The sequence below is a fragment of the Grus americana genome, chromosome 10 (genome assembly GCF_028858705.1).
Source record: "Grus americana isolate bGruAme1 chromosome 10, bGruAme1.mat, whole genome shotgun sequence".
Lineage (NCBI taxonomy): Eukaryota > Metazoa > Chordata > Aves > Gruiformes > Gruidae > Grus > Grus americana.
The window spans coordinates 5,081,115-5,108,893 of NC_072861.1; the positions used below are offsets into that span (position 1 = coordinate 5,081,115).

The 27,779-nt window shown below is 36.8% G+C and overlaps 1 protein-coding gene across 15 annotated transcripts in view; it reads left to right on the forward strand.

The window, feature by feature from the left end:
- The window catches only part of HERC1 (HECT and RLD domain containing E3 ubiquitin protein ligase family member 1), a 125,341-nt gene that overhangs the window by 61,331 nt on the left and 36,231 nt on the right, over positions 1-27,779 (forward strand). For 11 of the 15 annotated variants that reach the window (XR_008578610.1, XR_008578609.1, XR_008578611.1 and 8 more), the window contains exons 20-38: positions 1,309-1,423; positions 1,527-1,647; positions 3,786-3,957; positions 6,064-6,370; positions 7,748-7,868; positions 8,149-8,200; positions 14,091-14,362; positions 14,687-14,902; positions 14,989-15,109; positions 16,038-16,275; positions 17,296-17,489; positions 19,829-19,984; positions 20,215-20,321; positions 20,563-20,673; positions 20,755-20,931; positions 21,891-22,130; positions 22,335-22,418; positions 23,523-24,043; positions 26,189-26,964. Coding sequence is in view for 12 of the 15 variants with exons in the window: in XM_054836672.1 (XP_054692647.1) it covers positions 1,309-1,423; positions 1,527-1,647; positions 3,786-3,957; positions 6,064-6,370; positions 7,748-7,868; positions 8,149-8,200; positions 14,091-14,362; positions 14,687-14,902; positions 14,989-15,109; positions 16,038-16,275; positions 17,296-17,489; positions 19,829-19,984; positions 20,215-20,321; positions 20,563-20,673; positions 20,755-20,931; positions 21,891-22,130; positions 22,335-22,418; positions 23,523-24,043; positions 26,189-26,964 (4,101 nt within the window). In the remaining 3 variants the exon portion in view is untranslated. The remainder of the gene's footprint in view (positions 1-1,308; positions 1,424-1,526; positions 1,648-3,785; positions 3,958-6,063; positions 6,371-7,747; positions 7,869-8,148; positions 8,201-14,090; positions 14,363-14,686; positions 14,903-14,988; positions 15,110-16,037; positions 16,276-17,295; positions 17,490-19,828; positions 19,985-20,214; positions 20,322-20,562; positions 20,674-20,754; positions 20,932-21,890; positions 22,131-22,334; positions 22,419-23,522; positions 24,044-26,188; positions 26,965-27,779) is intronic. The other 4 variants (XM_054836677.1, XM_054836678.1, XM_054836673.1 and 1 more) reach the window with 4 other exon arrangements.

Sequence of the window (27,779 nt, forward strand, 5' to 3'; positions counted from 1 at the left end):
ATGAAGGGGTAAGTCATCTTTTGTGTATCAAGTCTCTGAGAGGCTGGCCTGACAGTATTGATGGTTCTTCATGCTTATCGCCTAAAATCTGGGTTCCTGCTCAAGCTTCTCAGGTCTCCTTTTAATGAGATCCACTAAGCATTGCGGTTGCACTGTAACTCTCCACTGGATCCAGAGATAGTTTTCTGTAGCTCCGGCCAAGCTAGGCCAGATCAAGAAGACAGCGAATGGTGTGCCTGTTGAGAGCAACACAGAGAATTCTGTTGCAGAATTCCGCAGAAGTAGGAATTCCAGTAAAAACTGTCTGTTTGCAAAATCTGAGACGAATGGGCTAATATGTTTTATTTTGGTTGTGGAATTGGATGTTTTAGAAGTTGGTGTGGTTCTGCTCTTTTCACAATGCAAACTGGCTGAAAGTTGTGTGGTGACAGTTAGCATAGCATCAAATGCAAAGTAATGGAACTTGCTGAGGAGCAGGTATGTTAGACTAAACTTTATGTGGCCAGGTGAGTTTTTTGTGATTTCTGCAGCAGTTTGCAAGGATTCATAGATAATATTTAATTGAAAAAAATATCATGAGGATATTTGTAAGGAAGTGGGACAGGAATATTTTTTTCCCCCATGAAAAATTATGGTGCCTTGTGGAGGTCTGCTTGGCAGTTCAGTTATTTTATAGTAGAACAATATTATTTTCATAATGGTTCTTTTTAATGTGGGGAAAAAATATTTTGAAATTAAGAAGTCAGTTTCTGAAAATACTGGACGAACTTTAATTTTGAGACCTGAAAATGTCTCTTGTTAATATTAGCACTGAAGCTTGTGCTTAAGCTTGTGCTTGTGTTAATAGTTGGCTTTCCTACTGGAGATAAGGCTGTTTCATCATAAGAGGGTCTGTGAAATAATTCTTGAACGTGGTTTCAACCACATGTAAAATAGCAGAAAGTCTCAAATATGATGTGTTTCTAAACAAGTTCCATGTATATTAGTGGCTCAGTAAAGAGAAGCGCTCCAGTTCAGAATCCTTGCTTGAAGAGAGGTTGCACCCTAAGTTCAGCTCTCTGAGTCTGCTGGCAGTTTGTGTGCACGCCCTTGGCTGTTAGACTTAAGTACCTTGAGCAGACCAAAACGCGTTTGTCTGAAGCAGTGTATTTATGAGTTATTGATGCTAAACTTATTTCTTAAGCATTAAAAATACTTCTAAATTGAAAGATTAAAATGGCTGAAGGTTGGGTTTTTTATGATGTCATTGAAAATATATTTATTTGTTGGAAACAGTGGCTAGTTTTGATGAATCTTTTCTATTTTCAGATTGGGATACTGCAACTTTAAGTAATGAATCGCTCCTAGATACTGTGTCCAGGTTTGTTCTTGCAGCTCTTCTGAAACATACAAGTTTACTTAGTCAAGCTTGTGGTGAGAGCAGGCAAGTAACTTAAAGCTGCTTTTAAAAGTACAACTTCAATTTTAAAAAGAAAGTTTGTATGATTTTTTTTTTTTTTTCCCTTTTTGGGTCTCCTTTTTTATAGGTACCAGCCTGGCAAAGCCTTGGCAGAAGTATACCGTTGTGTATATAAAGTTCGAAGTCGCTTGCTCGCCTGCAAGAACATGGAACTTATCCAGACTAGATCATCCTCAAGAGACAGATGGGTAAGACTGTAAATCTCTTTCCAGTTCTTCAGGCTTTACTGTGTATTGAGAAAATAGTACATAACGTTAGTTTCATATATGTTGCCGGTATTTTTGTTCTACCTTGTTGAAACACTTCCAGGAGTTTTCATGTCAAAGTGGACAACGTGTAATTAGGAGTCCATTAATCTGTAGCACATGTGGTACTAAATCAGTTGAAGCAGATGATTGATTGACAATGACTCAAGCACAGCCTGAAGCCTAGTTTTACCTGTAAACATAGCACTAGTATTCTCTACCGTAGAAGCCTGCAACTTAGATGTAGATTGCTTAGCTGTGTTGACCAGGCCACAGCTTAATCTGGCTGCCATTCCTGAGCCCAACAGTTATCTGGCTCTCTGATCTCTGTCCCTCTCTGTATCTCTCTCTAGCCCTTCCCTGCCTAACTCACCCCTTTTTCCTTCCTTCCCGGCCAGATTCTCTTCTTAGTCCTAACATTACCTTAAGGCTTCTTGTCCTTGTCAGTCCTACATGAATGGTAGACATGATAGGACTGGGCCTGAAACTAGCATGATGTCAACTTCTGAATCACTTTATTAAGCCAGGTCAGAATTGATATTGGAAGTGTTTGTTCAATTACTCAGGGTTGGGGACTGTTAGGCATTACAAGGTAGTCCTTAAAGTAAGATTAGGGTTTCTCTGATAGGATTTTTAATTGCTGTTTACAATATACAAGTGGGATAATTTTAATCAAGGAAATTTTCATGTGGCATCAGGATTACGAGGCTTTTTAGCTACATTGTAAAGCACTAGTGGTGCTTTTTAAAATCATGCATGTCTGTTTCCTTCTTTTAATTAACATTAAGGGATATGTGTCTTTGCCCCTTTCTTTCTCATGGTAAGGGTCTAACATATCTGCAAGAGATTCAGCACTTCTGAAAGCATTGGGTGTAGTATGTGTACACAGTACAGTATGCATACCTTAAGCTTGGTGGTTCTCTGGCTTACCAAGCAAATGAGTAGTCATTTTGTACACACATAATAAACCTGTTGCTTCATGTTCCTGTTGTAGCTGTTGTGTACGCTTACAGTCAAGTACTGTGTGTGCAATAAATTCCGTTACTCCTGGAAATCCTCAAGCTTATTGTATAGATGCAATACAGCAAATCTAAATGTATGCAGTAGATTTGTTGCTTCAGGGAGATCTCAGATATAATGCTATTGGGGAAAAAATAGCTGGTTTGCATTTGCGTAGTGTATACAGGCTTAATGATAGAATGACAAGAGCAAATAAGAGACGCCTGTAAAATGGTGACCTATGGTCTGCTGCTATCGAGACTACCTTTTTTTTTGGTAAGGAAAACTGCCAGGAGAGGGCAGATGAATTATGCTGGTGGGATGTGGATGTCCCAAGGTTTGTAGGATTAATTACTTTCTAAAGTGTTCTAAAACCTCTAATGTAACTATATATTTTATATTTAAAGCTTTGCCTTCTTCAGATTGTCTGAAGGTGTTTCTTGCACTAGAAAATTGTCTATTAGACTGTATTTCGCTGGTCAGCACTTATATCCTCAAATTGAAGGAAAGCATGAACCCACGTATATCCACTCAATCAAAAAACCTCTTTAAACTCAAATTCTAAGACTATTATTCTTCTTGTGCACCTCATATACTAATCTTTGATCTTGGGATATGCATCTGTTTAATTTCATTGAAATAAAAGGGAGGAAAAGGACTGCTAAGAATAAAAATTGGAACATATTTAGTATCACTTCAAGTAACAAAATCTTGTCCATCAAGGTAAGTTTTGTCATATTCATGTCCTTTTTAAAGGCAGAAAATTTTATGAGACAACAGCGTGTGGTTACTGAAGGCTTTGACACTGAAGTATCAAAGTTTGACAATAGAATCTAAGTAAGCATTACAGGGAGACATTTTTCTGCAAGTAATGTGACTAACAGTTATTAAAGGAAAATTAAATTTTACAACTTAAGTATTTAAAGCCTTGAATGTAAACACCTGTCTGTTGTTTTTTTCACACAATATCCATAAGTATCTTTTTGATAGGGAAAAAAGCTTATTAAATACCTGTGTCCTTTTATGTTCATATTTCATTTTGGTGAGAATTAATTTCATTGTATATATTTTTTTTAATCAAGATGTTAGATAACCAAGAATCTGCTGATGTTGATACTCAAGAACATTCTTTTACTCGTACAATTGATGAAGAAGCAGAAATGGAGGAGCAGGCAGAACGTGACAGAGAAGAAGGACACCCAGAACAAGAAGATGAAGAGGAGGAAAGAGAACATGAAGTTATGACAGCTGGTAGTAAGTACTAGTTACGTGTGACAATAATATAATGTGCTTTGGAAGGACAATGTATTGTTGACTCTGAGGTAAAATGGAGAAATTATTTAAAAGATTATGAAAGATTTGTCTGCATAAAGATTGTGAGAAGTTTGTTTTTGTGAAGTGGCATAGTGCTTTTATTGGGTCAGAAGAGTCTTCTGATACAAGGGCATGTGAATACTAGGCAAGTGGTCTGCCTTTATGGGCAATTCTCAGGGCATCTGACATACACCAACTGTTCTTACATGCACTGTCTACAAGACTACTAGATTTCATATTGTTTCCTCTAGACTTCTATTTAATAGATCTCCGAGTTCTCAACAGTATCTATATATAGAAGTTTTGCTGTGTTTGTATGTGTTAATCTTGTATGTAATAAGCTTTGAAGGGTAACGTGATTCTGAAGTTTGGAAACAAAACTGCTGTGGATAGCAATGGGCTGAGTTGGAATACACTTGTATCTTTGAATATCTCTCCTTGAATCTATAAACAACTTTGAGATTTTAGTCAAAGTTTGGTATTTGTAGCGCTATTTGCAATACTTGCTCATGGGTTGTCTAAAAAACTTGTGTAATTCTTCAGAAGATAGCTTGAAAAAGGTGAACTTCGCACACTTGTTATACTGACCTGGGCTTGTAATCAGGTTCAATGGTGTAGTTAATACATAATTTTTCCAATTTTGGTGAAGCAACATACAGTCACACTCAGGTTTTTTTTCTGTTGTTACCCTAGTGTTCTCAAAGACAGAAATCATGTTAGCTGTTGAAAATTACTGTGGAATGTACATAGGTTAAAAAAGAAAATTGGCTGACTTGAAATATTTTCCATAGATCAATAATTTTATTTTCTTTTCCAAATATTGTTCCTCTGGATACTGTTAGAATGTTTCTCTTTTTCCAGCCGCTGCTCTTGTCACCTGTTTTGTTGTCAATGTTCCCCATTAGGACTCCCATATTCCTGCTTGGGATCTTATAGACCAAAATGTATGTTACACCTTTAGTTTCTGTATGATGCATCATCATATCCACAGTGCAGCAGGCTTTCCTGAAAGTGTACCGTGGTGTTGAAGTGCACATTCATGAGATGATTTATGGTTCTGGAAGGGATATGCATACGTTACCTGTTCAGTAGATGCAAAATGCTTTTGCTGCTTGATAGGCAATTATCCTGGGCAAATGCTCACTGTTCTCAAATTCTACCTGGACAGAGTTGCTGGGTACAATAAAGGAAATGTATCCAGAAATAGCCAGTCAGTCAGTAATGTTACATGCACAAATGAGTAGGAAGATGATGACTTTCTTAGTGGAGATCCTAAGGGAAGCTAATCCTGACATGCAGAGTTCAGTTTATGTCCTTGATGCCTTGCTGCTTCTAACTATTAAGATCAATGGAGGAAGTGTTTGGATTTACCTTTACCTTTCCAAAGGGGAACTGAACCTTTAAAATTCAAATGATTAAGTCAAGAGAGCTTTAGGTCTTTGGACAGAGATGATGCAGTCTCTCGCACAGCTTCTTTAGAAGAATCTGGCACCCAAGAAAACAGCAGAATTAAGCAAAGTGAAGGCTACGAATTTTAATAGGATCTTCATTGTACTGACCAAAGCTAAAAAGCTAAAGCTGGAACTAGATGATCTTTAAGGTCCCTTCCAACCCAAATCACTCCATTCTAATAAAAGCCTGAAACTGTTGCAGTACTGAATTACAGATATGCTGATGTCTGAATACAGATTTACAGAAGCATTACTTTATACGTGTCTGCTAAAGGCAAACATGAAATAATCTCTTTCCTTTTGATGCTATCCAAACAGGGGTTGGGTTGCAGTAAGACACTGAAAGAGTGTTTAATGTTCTGTGAAATTGCATTGTCTTGTTCATTTTAAACTTAACATTGTGCAAATGCTTCATTTAACCTGTTTGCATGACTTCTTTTATAGCTTTGTATTATTAATGTATTCTTCTACTGTTGGAAAAATATTCATTGTTCTTTTTAGTGGGGCAGTTTTTGGCCCCAGATGTAGATGAATATTTCATTCTATGTAGCTTTGTCTAGAAGTTAAGACCTTTTTTTTGTGTTGCATGTTACAGAAATATTTCAATGTTTCCTATCAGCCCGTGAAGTAGCTCGCAGTCGGGATCGAGATAGGATGAACACTGGGACAGGGACTAGACTTGATGATCCAGCTCCTCAGTCTCAGCAGGAACGAAGAATCAGCACTGATCTGACAGAAGGCCAAGATGTATATACTGCTGCGTGCAACTCTGTGATCCACAGATGTGCCTTGTTGATCTTAGGAGTAAGCCCTGTTATCGAGGAGCTCCAGAAACGAAGGGAGGATGGACAGTTACAGCAGCATCCCTCTACTACTCCAGAGGGCATTGGACTCATGACAAGGTGGGGTTTGCTGACTGCTTAGAAGAGTTAACTCTTCTCTGCTCCCTTTCTAATTGATTAAATAACCTCAGTTTTCCTCTGAGGATTCTTAGAAATTTTTTTAAAAGATTTTTATCTAAAGCAGTGTTACGCTTTTGTTGAGAATAGTGATTTTTCTCAATTTTCTTTGCCCACACTAACTAAAACTTAATAAGAGTTTTATTCTCTGTGGACTGTATTTACTTTTCAAAGTTGGGCTCAGCGATAAATTGTAATGAAGTCCAGCTCATCAGGTGTACAGATAATTTGAAGTAATTGGAAAAATTCTTTATTTTTCCCAAAATTTGTTTATGTGTGTGGATTTTTATTACCACATTTGTATTTTCTTGAACTTTAGCAAAGTCCTATGTAGTAGTATCCAAAAAAAAAAAGTATTGTAGGATATGTTTAAAAGCAGAAGTTTCAAAGCCTATTATGAAAAAAAGTATCATTCATGACTGATTTTTTTAAATATTCCTAACATATTGGCACGTGCAAGACACTGTTGTTAGATATTGGAGAATAACAAAATAAAGCCAGGCAGCTCATTGAATCAGAGAAGTGTGTAATTTAAATAAAGTAAGTACTACATAATATATTTTAATTTTAATAACCTGAGGTATTCTTGGTAACACAGTTTTATTCTAAACTTGACCCATTTAAAGTTTTATTCTAGAGATCTTAGTGCGAGTGTATTAGAATATAACAAAGGAATTGTGTAGTGGGTGCTACAAGTGAACTCCTGAGTCTGCTTAAGCTTCTAGCATGCAGAAACTCTGCTCTGGTATTTTAAATGAAGATATTGATGGCAAGTTCAGAGGGACATTATATATATTCAGTACCCTTTTATTCTTTTTGCCTCTTTTTGGAAATCTAGTCCCCAAAGCATAGGTGGCTGCCTCTGTCGTTGTCAAAGTGGCTTTCATCTCCAGCATATCAACTTTAGGATGCATTTTATGGGTGGGTTTTTAATAAGTTCAGTGCTTTTTCACCCACTTACTCTGTCTCTGTTTTCTTGTCCTCTCAGCTCAGAAGTATTTCTGTATACTGTATGTAATACTTACCAAGGCACTTGAATGATCAGTCATTTCAGGTTGCCTTTTGTTCAGTTGACCAATAAGGGTGTTAAGAAGTAACAAAGTTTACTAATACCCTTTATAAGCATAATAATTGAAGCCATCAGACCACTTTTTTCCTCTTTGGTGTGGTCTTGTGCTGTTCTGTGATAGTCTGCTCCTAAATGAAACTGTGGTACCCACTAAATTTGACTATCAGCTCTTACTTTTGCCTAATTAATGTCAATATTTTCTTTCTCTGTGTGTGTGCATGCATGCACAAATGCGTGTGCACCTGAAGCAGGAGTGAAAGTCTTACTGCAGAAAGTCGCTCAATCCATGCAAACTCAAATTACAGACTGATTAAGTCAAGAAGTGAATCTGATTTATCTCAGCCAGAATCAGATGAGGAAGGTTATTCACTGGTAAGTAAACTAGCATTATGTATTTTGAGATTGTCGATACAATATTTAGGTGGGAAGTACATCCTAAACATTTGTTTAGTACTGTGTTTCGGTATAGAAATCTCTTCTAATAACCACCATTGTTAAGAGAAAGTAATGGTGCTAAAAATGAATTGAAATTATTATAGCTCTGTTAACTTTCTCACTTTTATGGGTGAGAGATGCATTTTAAATACTCAAATATTATGCACCACATACATTCATATAAAGAAATGAGGCTTTTATTAATCTCTTAATCTAGAGTGGAAGACGAAATGTCGATTTGGATTTGGCATCATCACACAGAAAGAGGGGTAAGTTTTATTTTTTTACGTAGTGAATATTGACCTGATAAATATGTTAGTATTTCTTAAGTTAAAATGTGTTTGCAGTTAAATACAGTACATAATAGCAATCGGGATGTTAAAACTGAGTATTTATAAATAACATTTAAAATAAGTATCACCTACTGTTTGTTCCATTGCTTTGTGGCTTGGTTATAGTATTTCCTAGGTTGTAACTGTTTGGTTTAGTTTCTAGATTTGCGATACTCTCTTGAAGCAAGTGAGGATTTCTGTGAGGTCAGGTGAATTAGGAACTTTCATTTTGTTTTCACTCACGTGACTTCAGGAAGAAAAAATTGGCAGAGAAGTTCAGTATCAAGTGGAACACTCTATTCTTGTGCTAACAATGAACTTTTACCATAAAATGTGCTGTGAACATGGAGAACTCGTATCCAGAAAATACCGCTTCAATTTTTGCCTCAACACAAGCACACCTACAGAACCAAGCAACTGCTTCTTCCATTACTCCAACATAAATCAGATTTTTAGCTTTTGTGCTGTTTTTGTTGCTGCTTCATTCTGGGGAATCTCAATGAGTTTATTCACTTTAAGGTAGTGGAGGGAGCAAAGGATGTTTGTGTACACAAAGACCAAAAAGTCCTGCTTTACTCTGGATGATACAGAGTCTCTGCTAGAATCACAACTTACGTCTATTGTGTCTGCAAAAAATCTTGGGAAGAGGATAACAAGAATTAGGTTGGGTTATGATATGCTTTAATTACAGAAGCCTTAATACTATTCGGTAACGTAAGAGCATCTGAATTCGCTACGTTTGTTAAGAATTGAAGGACTAGGAAAAAAAACTAGTTTCCTGTTCATGGGAAGTAAGCCACCGTAGAAGAGATGACCTACAGAAGCCTACAGCATTGTTCCTGAAGATGTTCTCCAGCTGGATTTTTAAGTGCTACCAAAGTCAGATTGCCTTGAAGCAACCATTAGACATGTTACTGAGAAACAGGCAGGATATTTTTATTTGTTAGGGATTTTTTTTAAGATGTTCTTTCCATACGCACATTCGTAGCTTGTGCTCCTATGACTCCCACATAAGATCTCCTTTTGAGCGGAAGACGTGGAAGGCTTTATGCCCCTCCGAATGAGGAGAGGGAGAGGAAGGAAACATGTATGCCATATAGATGCTAGAGAAGATCTCTATTTTGAGTGCAGAGGATAGTTGTGCATTACAACAGAAGTATACATGGGAAACACTTCTCAAATTGCAGTTAACATAAAGGAAAGCCTCCTGGTTTTTCTTGTCTTTATTTCTACAAAGCAACAGCAAACATTGTTGCTTTAAGGGACTTACAGCTGAAGTTTTCAAATTTTTATTGGATTGAATGTAGATTTGACAGTGTTAGGTGGGAAAAAAACAAGTGGAATCTTAAAGAAGCACCGTAGGAACCACTTCTCATTTCTTTCAGTTGAAGTTTATTATTCAACAAATTCAATCATGTTTCCTTTTACATGTGTTTTTTAGAGTAATACCTTACTGCAGTTTGCAGCAGTTCCTTGAAAGTATTTGTTCTTTTAAGTGTGTCTCTGTAAACTGTGTGAAGGAAGCTGACAAGCAGAGCTAATTGGAAAGCATGGGTTTTTTCCTGAAGAAATTTCCTTCCATCACCACTGTTTTTTTTCCTGTAGGCTGTGCTATTTTTGAGACTTAAGAGGGAATTTTCACTTAAAAAAAATAAAATCCTTACTATATGGACATGAAGTTCCTCCCATCTTTTCTTTTACAAGTTTATGAGAATTTATCCACACTACTTGTTACAGAACCATGGCCACACAGGATGTTTCCAGCTGAGGTTAATTTATCCTCAGCTGTACTCTATGCAGAGTATTTGATCCTTGCAAAGTTGTCAAATTAATGTAGTGTGTATAGGGTATCAGTGAGTTGTTCTTTTGTAACAGGCAAGAGAGTAATTCCCCCTGGAGTGGAGTGGCTTATTTTAGAACTTCTGTTTATTGAATGCAGCAACTTGTTATTAAAAATTCAGATCACATGTCCTTAATAGTTGAATCTCTCTATTGGTTATAGTCTGATTTTTATGGTCTGGAAGCAGTTCCTATTCATAAATTGCAATATAGAAAACTAGCTGCAGAAAAACTACTAATACTGTAAGTTGTGTCTATGGTCTTGCAGATGAGTATGAATGGAATGTGTTCTCTTTTTACTCAATGTCTTAGCCACTCAGTCCAATCTTTAATCTAATTGCCTTCTTCCTTCATTTATTGCATCTGTTCAGAAATACAACTGCGGTATTCCTACTTCAGTCTGAGGATCCTTTGAGTATCTTGTTCCTTGCTATTTTTTAGTTATTTTTTAATTAGTAAACTTTTGATTGAAAGATTGTGTTTGAGTAAGGGTTGTAAACATGTATCACTGTATGCATGTAACTGTGTTAAAGGAGTTTTCCCCCCTGAAAAGAAGGTGGAGAATTTGGAAAGTCTGTTACCTAGGCTATACTAATTCAAAACAAGAGTAAATATTTTTTCCCCAAAACTTTGCTGCTTGATATATTGTTGTATTGATTGAGATGAGACTCATCATTTAAGTCTAAGTCAAAGTAATATGAGGAAGAGATTTTATGAATATGTTACCTTTTGTTTCAAATGTCTGCTTTTGTCTTCTGATTCTTGTGTGGTTTAGTGTATTTACTCGTTTTTGGCCAGTTGAGCCCCAGAAAAAAGAAGAGCTTCAAGCAAGTAACTGATGGCATGTTTATTTTTTGTCTCTATAGCTTCCCTACATATTTTGTTTTATGAAGTGTGTATTGCAGCTGTGCCACATTCATTTAGAAAACTCATTCTTACAAGCTGGCTTATAAAGACAAGTAAACTTTTTGGTTTTTACTGTAAGCTTAAAGTTTATTCTTATGTGCAACTCTGTTCATGTGATTGTAGAGGCTTATGGAAGTGCTAAGCTGCAATCAATTCTGTGTAACTAATATTACACAGAATCATGCTAAGCTCTAATATACAATCATACTTTTGAATCTTCTATTGATATTTAACATCTTGAAGGAAAAAAACTACTTTGTTTTAGATTTGTGTGCCCTAGTTTAAATGTTTTTAATTCTGAAGTATACTACTTGGACTTCTGACATCTTTGTTTTTAAACTCAATTTTTGTTGTAACTTCTCTTGTTTTATGTTTAATTGGTATCTCATAAATGTTGGACTTTTCTCCTAATTTGAAACAGTTTTAAATTGTTCTCACATTTAAACATTCTTGCATTTAATACTAAAATTATTAGCTAAGACCTCATTGTTTTTCAAATATTCAATAGTTTAGGTTTTTATTAATATATGGTCGGGTTTTTTTCTTACAAGATTTCTTACTAAGTTTTCTTCAGATGTTCTGTTAATCCTTGAAAGGTCTCCTAAAGCTTATGATTTAAGACATTGGAATTGCTTTTTGTTTCTTTACAAATCCTTTGGTTCTGTGCTGTGCTTCACAGAGACGTAGTGTAGGACAGTTAGAGGATAGGAAGCTAATGTCACTGTGGGATGCTGTCAGCTCTCCTGCTGTTGAAAGACTAGGGTTTAAGGAGGCTTTTGAGATAGTTGTTACTATGTAGGCAACATTTTGTGGACTTGATAATGATTTAACTATACTTGCTGTAGGAAATTTGAGGCTTCATTTATCCTCTCCCTTGGACTCTGTTCACCATGCATATGCTAGGAAACTCCTTCTTACATGAAGCTGAGTATTTTAGCACCCTTTTATTCTGTGTCCTATTTATCTTATGTTTCTCACCTGTCACTTCAGAATATAACTTAGTTTTTAATTAGAGAGGTTTAAAACAAGTATTAAAAGAATTAATATTAAAATTAGGATAAGGTGGTATCTGTCTTTATTTTGTTTTAAATATTGTCTCTGGGTATATATTGTAAAATTGAGTAACTGTTTCTTTAAATTCTTTCATAGTAAATGTCACAAAATAGATTGTTCTCTGTAAACTAGGTAATATTGCTGTGTTACATAAACCAGCAGAAATAAGGAAATTAGATTACACTTTGAAAAGTAGTGTTTAACCTTAATCTTTGCATTATCCAAAATAAATTTGTGTATGTATATTTTTGTTAAATACCTAGTAAGACCTAAGTACCGTGATGGTTCTTTCTGAAGCCATTGCAGTCTGTTTAGTAGCAAGTGTAAGGAATACCATGCAAATACACATGAACACTATTTACAGAAAAGGACATGCAATGTGAACAGGTGTTCATAGCCCTGACAATTACATTTTTTGTCATCTAAGTGGAGATTAATGACCTAGTTTGCAAAGGAAAAGCAAAATTTCAGAGTGTTTTGCATTGGTAAGTTGCGTGAAGGTGCAAATTGTGACCTGCAGTGACAGGTTGGTTGACAGAATAATAGCATTTTGCCTTTATCTCAGGAAAAGAATGGTGTAGAATGGTTGCTAGGAGAGTTGTCCTAAGTTCAAAAACTGATGTGTCTGTCTTTCGTTGTTCCTATGAGCAGCTGCTTACAGAGCTGCTGCAGGGTGGGCGGTCTTTAAAGGAGGCCCTGAAACAAGTGTCCAGCTGTTACCATTGGAACTCAGCCTTGCTGATGAAAGAAAGCATTCAACAGATGAATTTGTGTGACTTTTTCCTGAAAGTGGCTGTGTTTAATAATGCTTGAGGCCGATACCCTGCGGACAGATTTTAAAAACAAAAGTGTTAATGTAGATTTGTATGAGTACTGTGAATGGGTTGTGGTTCTCCAAATTATATCTGTAGTTCATTGTTCACAAGTCGTTAATATTTAAAAATACTATGTAGATTATTTAAGATAATTCAAACTAGAATTTCAAAGTGAGTTTAAATATACATTAGGCTTGCACGTAGGTCTCCAGACATTACCTATCTATACAGATGGAAAGTTCTTTTGCGCAGGGTCTGCCCTTCTTGTAAAACCTTGCATAGCTCCAAGTTGGCTAACAGCATTTACAAAAACAGTAAAATACCAACTTCTCTGTTAATAGGTATATTTAACTGATGCATATCAGTTAACTGCTGATGAAGGTATGACTTCAGTGACATTGCACTCATTTGTGCCAGGGATAGAGTTCTAGCAAAATTCTTTTGGAAATGAGATCAAATATAAGTTCAGTGCTGCAGATTGATGACTGATGCTCCTTTGGGGAACTACATTTATTACTGACAGTAAAGGTTCAGGTAGCATAGTGACATGCTGCTGTAATAGGAAATACTTGAAAATAGACTTATGAAATTGCCAGATGATGAAGATATAGATCTAATACATGCTGTAGATAGTATTTAATATGCACGTCTCTCTATCTTGAATCATAACAAAGTAAATGCTCTCTGTTACTCTAAAATAAAAAATTTTCTGTTCCCTTCTGCAATCATGAATTCTGTAAATATCTCATCCAAAATAACATTGTGGTTTTGCAAAACTATAAAATATATAGTGACTTGATTAAAACCAAAAAACATGCTTATGGTTAGACCTTAAAATAAATATACCAAGTGCACAGTTTCTGTTGTAGCAGATCTTTTCCTTACTATTTTGTCATTTAGCTGCAAAGCATTTTTATTCAGTGTTCTAGCTTAAAGCTGAGCAGTTTGAGTGGCTTCTATCTTTTTGTTTTTTTCACTTGGCAGCGTGTTGCAATACTGCTTAACATAATTAAAAGAAATACAGCCTTTCCTTTAGGGAAATTGCTGTAAATTTAAATCAAGTGTTTTGCTCTAAGTTGCTTAATGCATGGTTTAATTAACATGAATATCCATTTCCCACCTGTATGAATAGCAGCAGTTCAGTCTTTACCTACTGTCAAAATGTGTTACCTGGTGAACTGGAATTTATGAGACTTCATTATGTACGCTTTTAGGAGCAATACACAGTCAAGTGGAACCTTCAAGTGACTCATGGGCTCGACTAAAACACAGCAGAGATTGGTTACTCACTTCTTCCTACTCATTTGTTGAGTCCGATTTTGATCTCTCAAGATCCCTTGGAGTTCATACTCTGATTGAAAATGTTGTCAGCTTTGTAAGTGGAGATGTGGGAAACTCGCCAGGATTTAAGGAACCAGAGGAAAGTATGTCCACCAGTCCACAAGCGTCAATAATTGCAATGGAGCAGCAGCAGTTGAGGGCTGAGGTAATTATCAGTTTAACCCCCCTTCTTATTCTTCATACATTATGCTCATGTTATGGAATTTTTTTTTTAAAACATTGTCCAAATTCTGTCTATTAAGGACATTTTTCTTCTCTTTTCTTGTAAAATATCTTAACTGGAACTGGGAACCTTATGTGAATAAAATCTAAAACAAAACTTAAAGAATTCCCTTTTTAAAAGAAAAAAAAAAAGGTGTTGAGAAAACAGCTGCCTCATTCGTTCTCACTTGTGGTTGATGATGATCTAATTCTAATTTCTAAGGATACTTACTACTTAATACTGGGTTTTGCCTGCCTTTATTTTTAGCTTCGTCTGGAAGCACTTCATCAGATTTTAGTGCTTCTATCAGGGATGGAGGAAAAAGGCAGTGTGCCATTAATGGGAAGTCGTCAAGTACCAGGATTTCAGTCTTCTTCATTGCTTACTTCTGTTAGACTACAATTTCTTGCTGGCTGCTTTGGTTTGGGCACTGTAGGACACGCGGGCGCCAAAGGAGAGAGTGTAAGATTGCATCACTACCAGGTATGTACTTTCATAGTTTCTGCTGTTTCAATAACTGGGTGATAAAAAACGTATTAGTCCTTATAATATTTATTTGTTTGACCCAGGATGGTATCAGAGCAGCTAAGAGAAGTATTCAAATTGAAATACAAGTGGCTGTGCACAAAATTTACCAGCAATTATCTGCTACGTTAGAAAGAGCTCTGCAAGCTAATAAACATCACATAGGTAAGTGAAAACTAGATTTGCAAAATATCTCCTCTCATATACAGTACAACAGCTTAGATGTTTAACAAAGCAGACTTTGGTATTAGTCACCAGAATTCACTGACGTATCTGTGTGACTTCATTTCCTGAGAGAGAAGCTTTTTAACCTGTTTCTGTCTTAATTCCCTTGAACTGTTAGCCCTTTTTATTTTAAGACATGTAAGTATTGTCAGCCTTTCTGTTCCACATACCACAATATTCCAGTCACCCATGTCTTTGGCGCTTCAAAGGGATTTTTAGTTTTTTCAGGGATAAGCAGTTTTCTGAAGAGATGAAGAGTTTCCAATCTTTTTTCTTTCGTTTAAGTGAACTGTCTTTAAACCCAAACCCAAAGAACAGGGCATCTTGCCTGTTTTGGAATCCCATTCTCCTGGCCTTCTATACCCAGGTGTTGCTGTGTGCTTCTATCCTTATGGGATATCTGGAGCTCTTTGTGCCTTTGTACCCACCCTGACTGAGAGCTTCAGTACAGAAGGGTGTTCTATAATTTACTTTGTTGGTAGAGCCTAATGAGCACTCTTACTTGAATTGTTTTGTTGTTTCACTTACAAATGAAATCAAATTGAAAGAAATTTCTTGAGAAGCAACTTGAAGTACAAGTACAAAATTAAGTATTTTACCCAGTTATCCTTACCCTGGAGAGAAGATTCTGGTTTGAGATTTAGCCTCAGAACATCTACATCACAAACTAGATCTACATGATACTCTTCCTTGGACAACCTTTACATAGAGGTTGCATTGAGTTAAAGGGAGCTACAATGATACATGAGAAAGACTACCTCAAAGTGTTTGATTAAATTTTATTTAAAAAATAATCTGCTGTTCTTCTGTCTTAGTATTCTTACTCTAAACAGCTTATTAATTAAAAACAACTTTATTTTAATCTTAGAAGCACAACAGCGTCTTCTGTTGGTAACAGTCTTTGCTCTAAGTGTACACTATCAGCCTGTTGATGTCTCCTTGGCCATTTCCACTGGTCTGCTAAATGTGCTATCACAGTTGTGTGGCACGGACACCATGTTAGGACAACCGCTGCAGTTGCTGCCCAAAACTGGTATTTCTCAGCTCAGCACAGCTTTGAAAGTAGCCAGTACAAGACTACTTCAGATCCTCGCTATCACCACAGGGTAAGGACGCAATGCTCCCTTGCTTTCAGAAAACTTGATCATTAAGCTTTTCAGCATCCTTTAAAAATAACTTTTCTTTTGTGTGAAGCCTCTTTAGGACAATAAATGTTTAGAAGCATATAAGTGAAAGGGGAAAAAAAGAGTAGTCACATTATTCATAAGAAAGATGCACATAAGACTGATAAATATTTTTAAATTGTGAGGACTTTGGACCAGAATAGTTAGAACTTTATAGTCTGTAAACAGTGCATTCTAGTATTCACCATTTTTCTAGTTTGGCTTTGCATCTAGATCTGTTCAGTTGATATGATGAGGCTTTCTGTTGTTGTGTAAAAGTTGTTTGTGTAAAAGCGATACCAATAACGTGGTAGGAGTTCTTCAGAGCAGTCCATTGCGCTTTTTTTTCCGGAATACAAAGTAATTTCTTGAGGAGTACTGGCTTCTGCTAGACCAGGGAACAGCATCCAAAATCCTATCAACACTTAAATATTTAGTTTAACTTGGTAAAGAAAAAAGCAGTGGAGAAAGTATTTTCTATTTACAGTAAGAGTATTATTTAATATTCAGTATATGCATCTTCATTTCAGTGTTCATACAACACATCGCATTTACCTGCTAAATCCCTTACGTAAAAAAACCCCACAACCCAATAACCCCACACCAAAAAAAGAAAAATTAACCACAAAACCAACACCCTATCTTTGGGAGTTAGAGTGGGATTATGTTTAATTGACTAATTTGTTCTTTTTTCCCTAGGAAGTACTGGAAACGTATCCTTTGATTCCAAAGATTGGACAGTTTTGAAGTGTCTTAAAAATAGGGTTCAAATAAGAATAATCCGCCAAGCATATGGTGGAGGATGAGGAAAAGTAATCTGCTGCAATAGAATGAATTAGCATTAGTGCTGCGTTAGGCCCAGTTGTCACTTGCACTGAGTTTATAGTTGTGTCTTTATGTTATTGTTCCTTGGATCAGCTCTCAAATACTCTTATATTTACTTTTTTTTGTGTGTGTATATAGAACCTATGCTGACAAACTGAGCCCAAAGGTGGTCCAGTCTTTGCTGGATTTATTATGCAGCCAGCTGAAGAACTTGTTATCACAAGCTGGTGTGATGCTTATGGCTTCCTTTGGAGAAGGGGAAGGTGAGGAAGATGAAGTAGAATCAAAAAAGTCAGAATCAAATGGAGATAATGAGAAGAGAGACTTCAGAGGTAATTATACAATTTTGAAATACCAGAAAACATAGTAAAAGAAACCATTGAATGCTGAGGGCTTCACCCAGTCTACTGTATTGATTATTGTTAGGTCATTCTTAACTCTGTGAATTATATTAAAGAAAGTCATCAAATCATTTTGTGCTCAATTCAGATGTATATAGACTTCATACATAGATCAGTTTAAAGGCAGGAGCAGGTTGAGAATAAGAATTACTTCATCTGGTTTGGAATTAGGAGGAGAATACTGTTTTCCTCAAAACATGAGTTATTTGTAGTAGTGCTTTTCATAAATGAGGTCATAGGAATTTAATTATCTAAGTTTCAAACTGCAAATAAATACAGCTTAATTCAGGAAATTGTTGCATTTGCCTTGTATTATGCAGTTTTGCAGTCTGAGAGGATGGGAAGAGGTTGACCTTACTCTGTCATATTAAAAAATCTGCAACAAAAGATTTTCTGAAATACTAGCATCCTAACATAATTTGCAGTCCCTTAATGAGCATTTTGAACTTCTTGTGGAAGTTGTGTGTTTGAAGAAATTCTTAATTGTAGCTTGGTTTTAGGTGTACATATGTTTTTGGTTGTGCTTATAACTGTCTTCGCTTATAAATAGTGCAATGGCTGATGAATTTGTAAGATAATTAATTAATTAGAAATTATGATATAAGGTCTTCTCTTTCTACAAACATTTTCTTGTTAAAATTGCCTTGTAATATGAATCATGGGTGTGAGAAAGTACTGTGTTTTGCATCAAAAATCCCCATAGAAGAAAAACATAGTTAGAAACCAATGGTTACATTTTATATTACAGGGACATTTATAAATAATCGTGTATATTGGATTTCCGTGGCAAGGTTTTGGTAGTGGGAGGAGGTTTCAGGGGTGTCTTCTGGGAAGAAAGCCGCAGTTTGCCCCCACATCAGACAGAACCAGTTTCAGCCAGCTCCAAAACAGACCCACTGCTGCCCAAAGCTGAGCTAGTCAGCAACGCTGGTGGTGCCTCTGTGATAACGTATTTTTGAAAGGGTAAGAACACTGCACAGCAGCTGTGTGAGACAGGAGTGGGGGAAAATGTGAGAGAAACAACTTTGCAGACACCAGGTCAGTGAAGGTAGAGGGGGACAAGGAGAAGGTGCTTCAGGCAGTGGAGGAGGGATTCCCCTGCAGCCAGTGAGGAAGACCATGGTGAAGCAGGTGGTCCATCTGCAGCCTATGGAGGACCCCTGATGGAGCAAGTGGATATGCCTTGAAGGAAACTGCAGTCTGTGGAGAACCCATGCAGGAGCATGATTCTGGCAGACACTGGCTTGTGGGGAACCCATGATGGAGCAGTCTGTTCCTGAAGGACTGTATCCTGTGGAAAAGGATCCACAGTGGAACAGTTCTTGAATAACTACAGCCCATGGGAAGGACCCACTGTGGAGCAGGAGTAGTAGAGACAAATTGTTATGAAGTGATCACAACCCCTTCAGATTCCCTATTGCCCTGCTCCACTCGGAGGCGGGGGCGGGGTGCAAGAGTTAGAAGTGAAGTCGAGCCTGCAGAGAAGGAGGGCCGGGGGGAGAAGGCATTTCAATTCTGTCTTTGTTTCTCACTGTCCTACTCTATTTTTCATTAGCAATAAATCAGTCTTCCCTAAGCTGAGTGTGTTTTGCCCATGATGGTAATTGGTGAGTGATCTCACTGCCTTTATCTTGACCCAGGAGCTTTTTCTCTTATTTTTTCCTCGTCTTGCTGAGGAGCAGAAGTGAGAGAGCAACTTGGTGGGCACCTATCAGCCAGCCAAGGTTAACAGCCAGTCACCATGTAATAACTGATCATTGTATTTTTGCTGACAGAACAGTGTGTTGGCAGTAACAAAGACTGCTAATATTTTCTGTTATCTTCCATTCAAGTCTATGATAGACTTCAAATGGTTACTTCTATCTCTGAGTCGCTTGGCTATATTTTAGATTAAATGTAGAGAGAATGCAAATACTGAATTGTGGTTCTATAGCCACACTTTTGATAAGATATATACAGTAATTTCCTGTACAATTGTTTGTAAATATTAGCATACCAAAGTACATGTGGTCCATATTGCACTGTGTGTTATTTGAGTAGCTGTTTTTCCAAGTGCATGCTAGTCCACATAGTGTAGCCTCGCAATATCAACTGGCTGTATTCTGTTCTGAACTCACTACTCTCAAAAATGGAAACATCCAAAACTCAACTGTGAATGTCTGCTTTATTGTGGGGGTTTTTTTCTACTTTGACCTTGACTTTAAAAATTATTATTTGCAGAAACTGTAAAAGTAAGGTTGTAAATGAAAACTTGTCATTCAACTTTCTAGCTGCCCTCCGAAAGCAACATGCAGCAGAATTACACTTGGGAGACTTTCTTGTTTTCCTACGTAGAGTTGTGTCTTCAAAAGCAATTCAGTCAAAAATGGCATCTCCAAAGTGGACAGAAGTACTTCTTAACATTGCTTCTCAGAAGTGTTGCTCAGGTATGATCTTTTCAAAATGTACTCAGTGGTTACTTGGCATTTTGGTAGTGCAGTTCCTAAAAATAGGTCCTGTTAGAACATGTGTTACATAGTGAACAACTAAACCCAACTTCAGTAGATGTGCACAAGTTACACTTTGGAACATTGTGCACTGGTGGCATGCACCTGGCATCATAGGTGCGTGCCTGATGCAGGAGTCACAGATTATTAACATACTGTTCCATCTGTAGGAGTTCCTTTGGTTGGCAATTTGAGGACTAGACTTCTTGCACTTCATGTACTAGAAGCTGTATTACCTGCTTGTGAATCTGGCGTTGAAGATGATCAAATGGCTCAGGTCTTTATATTTTGTTATAAGCTTTTACATCTGTTTCTTCAAAAAGTCTCATTGAACTTTTAAATGTTTCATAAGTTTGTTCAGAGTGTAAATTGGGTGAGCCTCAGTGTAGATATTTGCTTATCTAAGAGCACTAAATGTTTTGACATTTATACCTGCAAAGCAAAGTAAAACAATATACTACTACTTGTTGTCTTCATCTTGGATTTAAAATGATCTGAATTATACTCTAATACACCAGGTTGTTGAACGATTATTCTCACTTCTGTCTGACTGCATGTGGGAGACTCCAATAGCTCAGGCTAAACATGCAATTCAAGTAAAGGAGAAAGAACAAGAAATGAAGCTACAGGTAATGATGCTTTTAGTTTCTCTTTTGACTGAATGCAGCTGAGCTACCTTTACCACAGATATTGTGTCCTATTTCTGACAGAAGCAAGGAGAGTCTGAAGATGAAGATGAGAATCTTCCCATACAGGAAGTGTCCTTTGACCCTGAGAAAGCTCAGTGCTGCATAGTCGAGAATGGGCAGATTCTAACTCATGGAAGTGGAGGTAAAGGATATGGTTTAGCATCCACTGGAGTTACTTCTGGGTGTTACCAGTGGAAGGTAGGTTGCATAATAGTGTATTTCTTAACTTCTCTTCCTTTATTGTGGAAATATACTATGATTTATAAACAACGGCTACATAGGGTTTTTTCCCTTATGACAACGTTTTTGAGTAAACGACATTTTAGCAGTGTTAGGTTTATGGTTGTACTCAAATATCTTAAGGGTCTTTTACATCCTAAATGAATCTATGATTTTCCATCCAAAGTGAAGAGTTTGTGGCTGCTTTTGAGCACTACCATTTGGATATTTCAGTACACATATTGGGGACTGTGAATGTGTGTTAGGTATTTGTAGAGGTGATAGTACTTGTCTCTAAGATCCATAGACAGCACAAATGTCCGTTGTCTTGCAAAAGTTACCTGCTGAGCTATGTAAATTTTTAATTTTTTCTTTAGAAAAACACAAAACATTTTGGTTTTGTGCAAAAAGATACATCAGCCTGTCTGACAAGACCAGCTTTTAATACATCACCCAGAGTGATTTTTTTTTTAGGGATATAGATCCACACACAGTTGTAGTCCTTGTTAGTACCATCTTGGAGCGTAATGCTTCTTTTTTTACTTTAGTCTGTGTAAATCACTCACTGTGAACATGAGGAGTAAAGCTTATTTATTTCTGTAATACTATATGAAGCACTTGTAAACCAACTTCTGGGTGTATATGTTTTGAGTCTGGAAAAGAACAAACAACTTCTTTGTGGATTTATGTACAGTTTTCTTAATTACTAGTAGGTTAAGTTTAAATGACTTGTTAATGACTGACCTGATACACCAAGATGGCATTTTAGAGGTAGAGTGTGATTTTAGCTTATTATTTTTGATTTATTAAAAGCTTCTGCGTAAAACAGTGAAAAGTGCACATAATTATGTGTAAGGTAAATTTTCATTGCTTTATTGTGTTAAAATGTATGTTCTTGACTTTTTCCATGTTCTTTTTTGTTTTGTTTTGCCTGCTAGTTCTACATTGTGAAGGAGAATCGAGGCAATGAAGGCACGTGTGTAGGAGTTTCTCGCTGGCCAGTACATGATTTTAACCATCGGACTACCTCAGATATGTGGCTATATAGAGCTTATAGTGGTAACCTCTATCACAATGGAGAACAAACTTTGACTCTGTCCAGCTTTACCCAAGGAGATTTCATCACATGCGTATTAGATATGGAAGCAAGAACTATTTCCTTCGGTAAAAATGGAGAGGTATTTAAATTTATTTCTTTTTTGGTGTTTTTTGCAACAGTAATTTGGCATGGATATTTTATATAAAGCTAAGCGTGACAGTTAAGACACATGGCAGTTTCAGTGCTTACAAGGATTATAATACAGGAATAACTTTGTACATTTCATATTTTTGCTTGTTAAGGTGTTCTAAGTTTGGGGTCTTTTGTTTTGTTTTTTAACTAGGAGCCAAAACTAGCTTTTGAAGATGTGGATGCAGCAGAGTTATACCCTTGTGTTATGTTCTATAGCAGTAATCCAGGAGAAAAGGTAACTTAAATGTTCATCTGGATAGGTGTACTGGTTTTGGCTAGGATAAAGTCAGTATTCTTCATAACAGCCCATATGGTGCTATGTTTTGGATTTATGACCAAAACAGTGTTGATCATGTGCAGTGGTTTAGCTATTGCTGAACAGTGTTCACACAGCATCAAGGCTTTCTCGATTTCTCACTCTGTCCCTCCCAGCAAAGTACACTGGGGGTAGGCAAGAGGCTGGGAGGGAGTGCATCTGGTCAGCTCACTTAAAATGACCAAAGGGATATTCCATACCATATAACATCATGCACAGCAGTAAAACTGTAGGGAAGTTTGCCAGGGGTTTCCGTTGCTCGGGGACTGTCTGGGCATCGATCAGCTGGTAGTGAGTGATTGCATTTTGCATCACCTTTTTTTGTTGTTGTTTTATTTTGTTGTTGGGTTTTTTCCTCTTTTATTTGTGAAACTTTATTTATCTTTTCTCACTTTTGCCCTTCTGATTCTCTTCCTCATCCTGCTGGGGGAAGTGGTTGAGTGGCTATGTAGGGCTTAGCTGCCCTACAGGGGTTAACCCTCAACAATAGGTCATAAGTTTATCATACTTTCTCTTCTGTTCTCCTCTGTGTTAATGTTATGGATGTTGTTTTTTGGGGGGAGTGGGAGTGGTAGCTAACAAGTGCTGAGAATGTCACTGATTATTCATTTTGGTTTATGACATACATATCACTACATTATTTGCACACTAGCTAGACTTTTCATAAATTCTTATATTATGTAATCTATTGTAAATGTAAAATGTATTTTATTATTTGGAATTGATTTACAGACTTAATGTTCTATGCACAAAATTTCATTCCCCAGAAACCAGGGAGAATGTAGTATTAGGAATTCCAGATAGTCTTACGTGAGAAACCATGAACTACTGTAATTTCGGCATCCTTGAGTTTGAAGGGATGCAGGTTTTGATCGGTGTTAAGGTGGATTTCCGAGGGAGCCTGTGTAAAAAAAGACAATGCTGGTAATTTTTTCTATTCACCAGGAGACTCCTTTATTTATAAAATGAGTTTCTTAGGTATCTTGGAAGATAACTTTTAAACTGTTTTCTTTAAACACTTAGGTGAAAATCTGTGATATGCAGATGCGTGGCACACCAAGAGACTTGCTACCTGGTGACCCTATCTGTAGTCCTGTTGCTGCTGTGCTGGCAGAAGCCACTATCCAACTCATTCGTATCCTTCATCGCACAGACCGTTGGACACACTGCATCAATAAAAAAATGATGGAAAGACTGAATAAAATCAAAACATGTCTTAAAGAAGCAGGCCAAAAGCTAAGGAAAAGTCGCTCAATTCAAAGTCGAGAAGAGAATGAGGTGAGAGAGGAGAAAGAAAATAAAGAGGAAGAGAAAAGCAAACATGGTAGGCATGGTCTGGCTGACCTTTCTGAACTGCAGTTGAAGATGCTCTGTGTGGAAGTGTGGCCTGTTCTAGCAGTAATTGGTGGAGTTGATGCTGGTCTTAGAGTTGGAGGTCGATGTGTACACAAGCAAACTGGACGTCATGCCACCTTGCTTGGAGTAGTGAAAGAAGGCAGTACATCTGCCAAGGTTCAATGGGATGAAGCAGAGATTACTATCAGGTATGCTCATTTCCTGTACTTTTCACAATCTAGTGATGTTTTGTGCTTGGAAGTCTTCAGAAGTAACATACATTTTGCATTAGAGTCATGCTGATCAATTATTTTAAGCTTCAACTTCAAAATTCGGCGCTCTCAATCAAATATTATGAGCTAAATTTTTATGCTATGTAGTAATAAAATGCCTTGTATATAAAAAATAAATTTGATAGTTTTGAATTGATGAGCATTGTTAGACTCCTTCAATTTGGCCTCTAGGTTTCAGAGTTGGGATACAACCAACTTGCCAGTTTTCCTAGATTTGAAATGAGCATTGCTTGTTTTAGAATTGGTATGTATTAGCTACCTAAATATTATTGCTGTCTTAATTTACTACAGCTTCTTGGTTATGTCTGTAAAGAACAGAGATTTTTTTACTGGGGGTTAGTGCACACTTGTGTTGTAAATGGTAAACCTGGTTCTGAAGAGAGATCTGATTCAGTTTATCAGAATTGAGAGCGGGTGTCTTTGCTGCATTGCCATTCCCTTTTTAGGGGACTGGAAATTGCTCTGTGGGGTTTGAGGAGTGGTTAAGGTCAGGACATGGGAGGACTCTCTTTTCTTAATGGTGGGTTGGATGATGGTATTCAGATTAATGCTGCCTTGAAATAGTGTTTGTTCATTCTCTGACCTGCCTTAGAGAGCTAAAGGAATCCCCGTGTATTAGATGTTAACACTTTGGAGTTGTTCTGCAGGTAGTGGTGAGAGTTGGGGAGGAGGCTGGAAGGACATACTCCTTTTTCCACCTCTCTTGCAGACGTGCCTTCAAAGGGAAGGCACTCGGAAGGAAACTCTGAAATGAAGTTAGTGGCTTCTCTGAGCGCTCTGGCACACTTGCAGGAGTTGCCTGTGGTTTTATGTAGAAAAGATTTGATTCACTAAATTTCTTAAACTCCTTCTGGCTATAGTTGAACCATAATCTTCTGGAGAAATTGAGCAGTAATTTTTTTTTTTTTTTTTGCCACCAGTTAAGATTACATTCTGAAACAACCATGGTCAGTTCACTTCTTAGAACTGTTGCAACATTATGCCTATTTTGTCTTTACGCAAAGGTTGTCGTTTTAACTAAATATACTGAAGTGCAGTTGATTGTCAAATTTAGTTCCAGATAGAAATGCTTTCAAGTATGCCCATGTGACAGTATAGGCTTAAAGTAAGTGTGCCCTTAAAATAATTAGAAATACTATTTGAGTGAAGTGGTACAGTGCTTGAACGTAGGCAAGCTCTTGGTAATGCATTGAATTAAGTTCAGAATGTACCTTCTTAATTAAAACCAGGCTAAAGCTTGCTTTCATTTTTGGGTCGAAGTTTGCATTGTAAGATGGGAGAACATTTTGGGATAATAAAAGGAAGATTTAAAAGTCCAGTCCATCTGCTGGATATATGGAAAATACAAGATGTATGGAAAGATAGGCTGGTGAATTTTTGTCCTGCTTAGAGTGGAAAATTAGTCAAGTGCAACAGTCCTAAATATTACAAAAAATTATCAGAGTATAAATGGACAGATAAACATTTATTATGTGTGTCTTTTGGTTTTTCTGACCTGTGTTTTCACAAAGTCCCTGTCCTCTCTAGGTAATCTGTCTTGACATAACCAGAGACAGAATTATCATAAGCTATTAGTAGTGTGCTCCTTGTGATGAACAGTTGAACAGGAATGTGAGGTCAATCAAAGCTTTTCCTTAATGTGAAAAAAAGTTTAGGAGTGTTTTCTTTCTAAGCTTTTATACCTATTCACAAATTCATTTCAGGTATTGATGATAAAATTTGGCTTAAGGTAGTTTTTCTTAGTAGAAGTCTGTTACATATTTCTGAGGAATATAGCAGAAACCTCTGTCAGCACAGTATTGATAGCTTCTAAGATGCTTCTGGGTTTTAATGCTGCTTGTTGAAAACCTGTGTGTGCTTTGTTGCCTTTGCTCTGATGCCGTATCTCCCCATTTTCTGATCATAACCTCATTTTCCCCTGCTTACATTTAATTTTTAGAATTGGTTTGTTTATTTTATTAAATATATTTTACATCTTACTTTGCCTGCATTATTTCCTGTACTTTCCTCCTGTCTCTCCCTCACTTGCTTTTTCCTGTGTCATTCTGATCTTTATTAAAGCTTCCCAACTTTTTGGTCGCCTAGTGATACTCCGTTGTATAATCTGGAACCCTGCGAACCACTGCCTTTTGATGTTGCAAGATTTCGTGGGCTGACAGCTACTGTGTTGCTGGACCTTACCTATCTGACTGGTATTCATGAAGATACCGGAAAGCAAAGCACCAAGAGACATGAGAAAAAACACAGACATGAATCTGAAGATAAAGGAGAAATGGACCAGAAAATGGAGGGTGATGTTGGATCAGATATACGATTAGGACAAAGTGCTGATGATAACAAAGGACATGGCACTACAAGCTCTAAGTCGGAAAATGAAATTGCTTCCTTTTCTTTAGAATCATCCACACTAGGTATGGAATCCCAACACCAACCTGCTGAAGGAAGAAAAAAGAATCATGAACATACTCCAAGAAATCATGACATAGTGCAGTCAGAAATCAGAGCAGTACAGCTATCTTATCTTTATCTTGGTGCTATGAAGTCACTTAGTGTTCTTCTTAGTTGTAGTAAATATGCTGAACTACTTTTAATACCAAAAGTCCTGGCAGAAAATGGTCACAACTCTGATTGTGCTAGTTCTCCAGTTGTTCATGAAGATGTTGAAATGCGTGCTGCCTTGCAGTTCCTGATGCGACACATGGTGAAACGGGCAGTCATGCGTTCACCGATTAAAAGAGCTCTAGGACTGGCAGATTTGGAACGAGCCCAAGCCATGATCTACAAATTAGTGGTTCATGGGCTGCTGGAGGATCAGTTTGGTGGCAGACTTAAGCAAGGTACATTTTCAAAATTATGGAAGTATAGTGCTAAATTATTTTTTAATTTCTATTAAAATTAATAGTAACAATGATAGTACAAATACTACTGTAATTTTGTAGTGGTTATACTTTGGAGGAATCTTAATTGGACAGAGAAATTTTACAAAGATGTTTTACTGTTTTGTAGATGTAACACTGACTTTCTTGCCTTTTCCCCAATTCCTTATTTTATATTAAAAGGGAATGCATATCAGTCAGAAATATAAGAGTTTCTATTTTGTCTTTAATACTTTTTAAAAATTAGCAGTTCTGTTTATACGTGTCAGAAGGATTTGCATGTGATGTAAATATCAAAGGTCACTGTTGTTAAATGTGATTGTATGCAGTCATGTTAACAGATGATGTTGAGCGTGTGTATGTTCAGGGTGTAAGTAACCTGTGTTTCTGTCTATGAAAATCTAAATTAGTTGTGGGGTTTGGGGGTTTTGTTTTCTGAGTTTTTTTCTGAGCTATTTGGCACAGAAGCTGAGGAGAAAATGTGTATTGTTCCTTTTCTTCTTAAAAGTATGTGTATTACAGTCTGCATTTTCAGGGAAACCATTTAAATCAGTTTAAATGAAGAAAAAATATCTAAAATATTAAAGCTAATTACTGCACTATCTGTTTCTTTACTGTCTTAAGGACTTCTTCCAAACTAACCAAAGAACTCCTTCAAAAATCTGTTACTTACACAGCTGAGTTAAAAGTAGCTTTATAGTTAATCGGGTCTGTTTCCACATCTGAGACTTCTTTCCCTTTTGCCTAAGAGAATAATCCTAGCTGTTACAATTGTA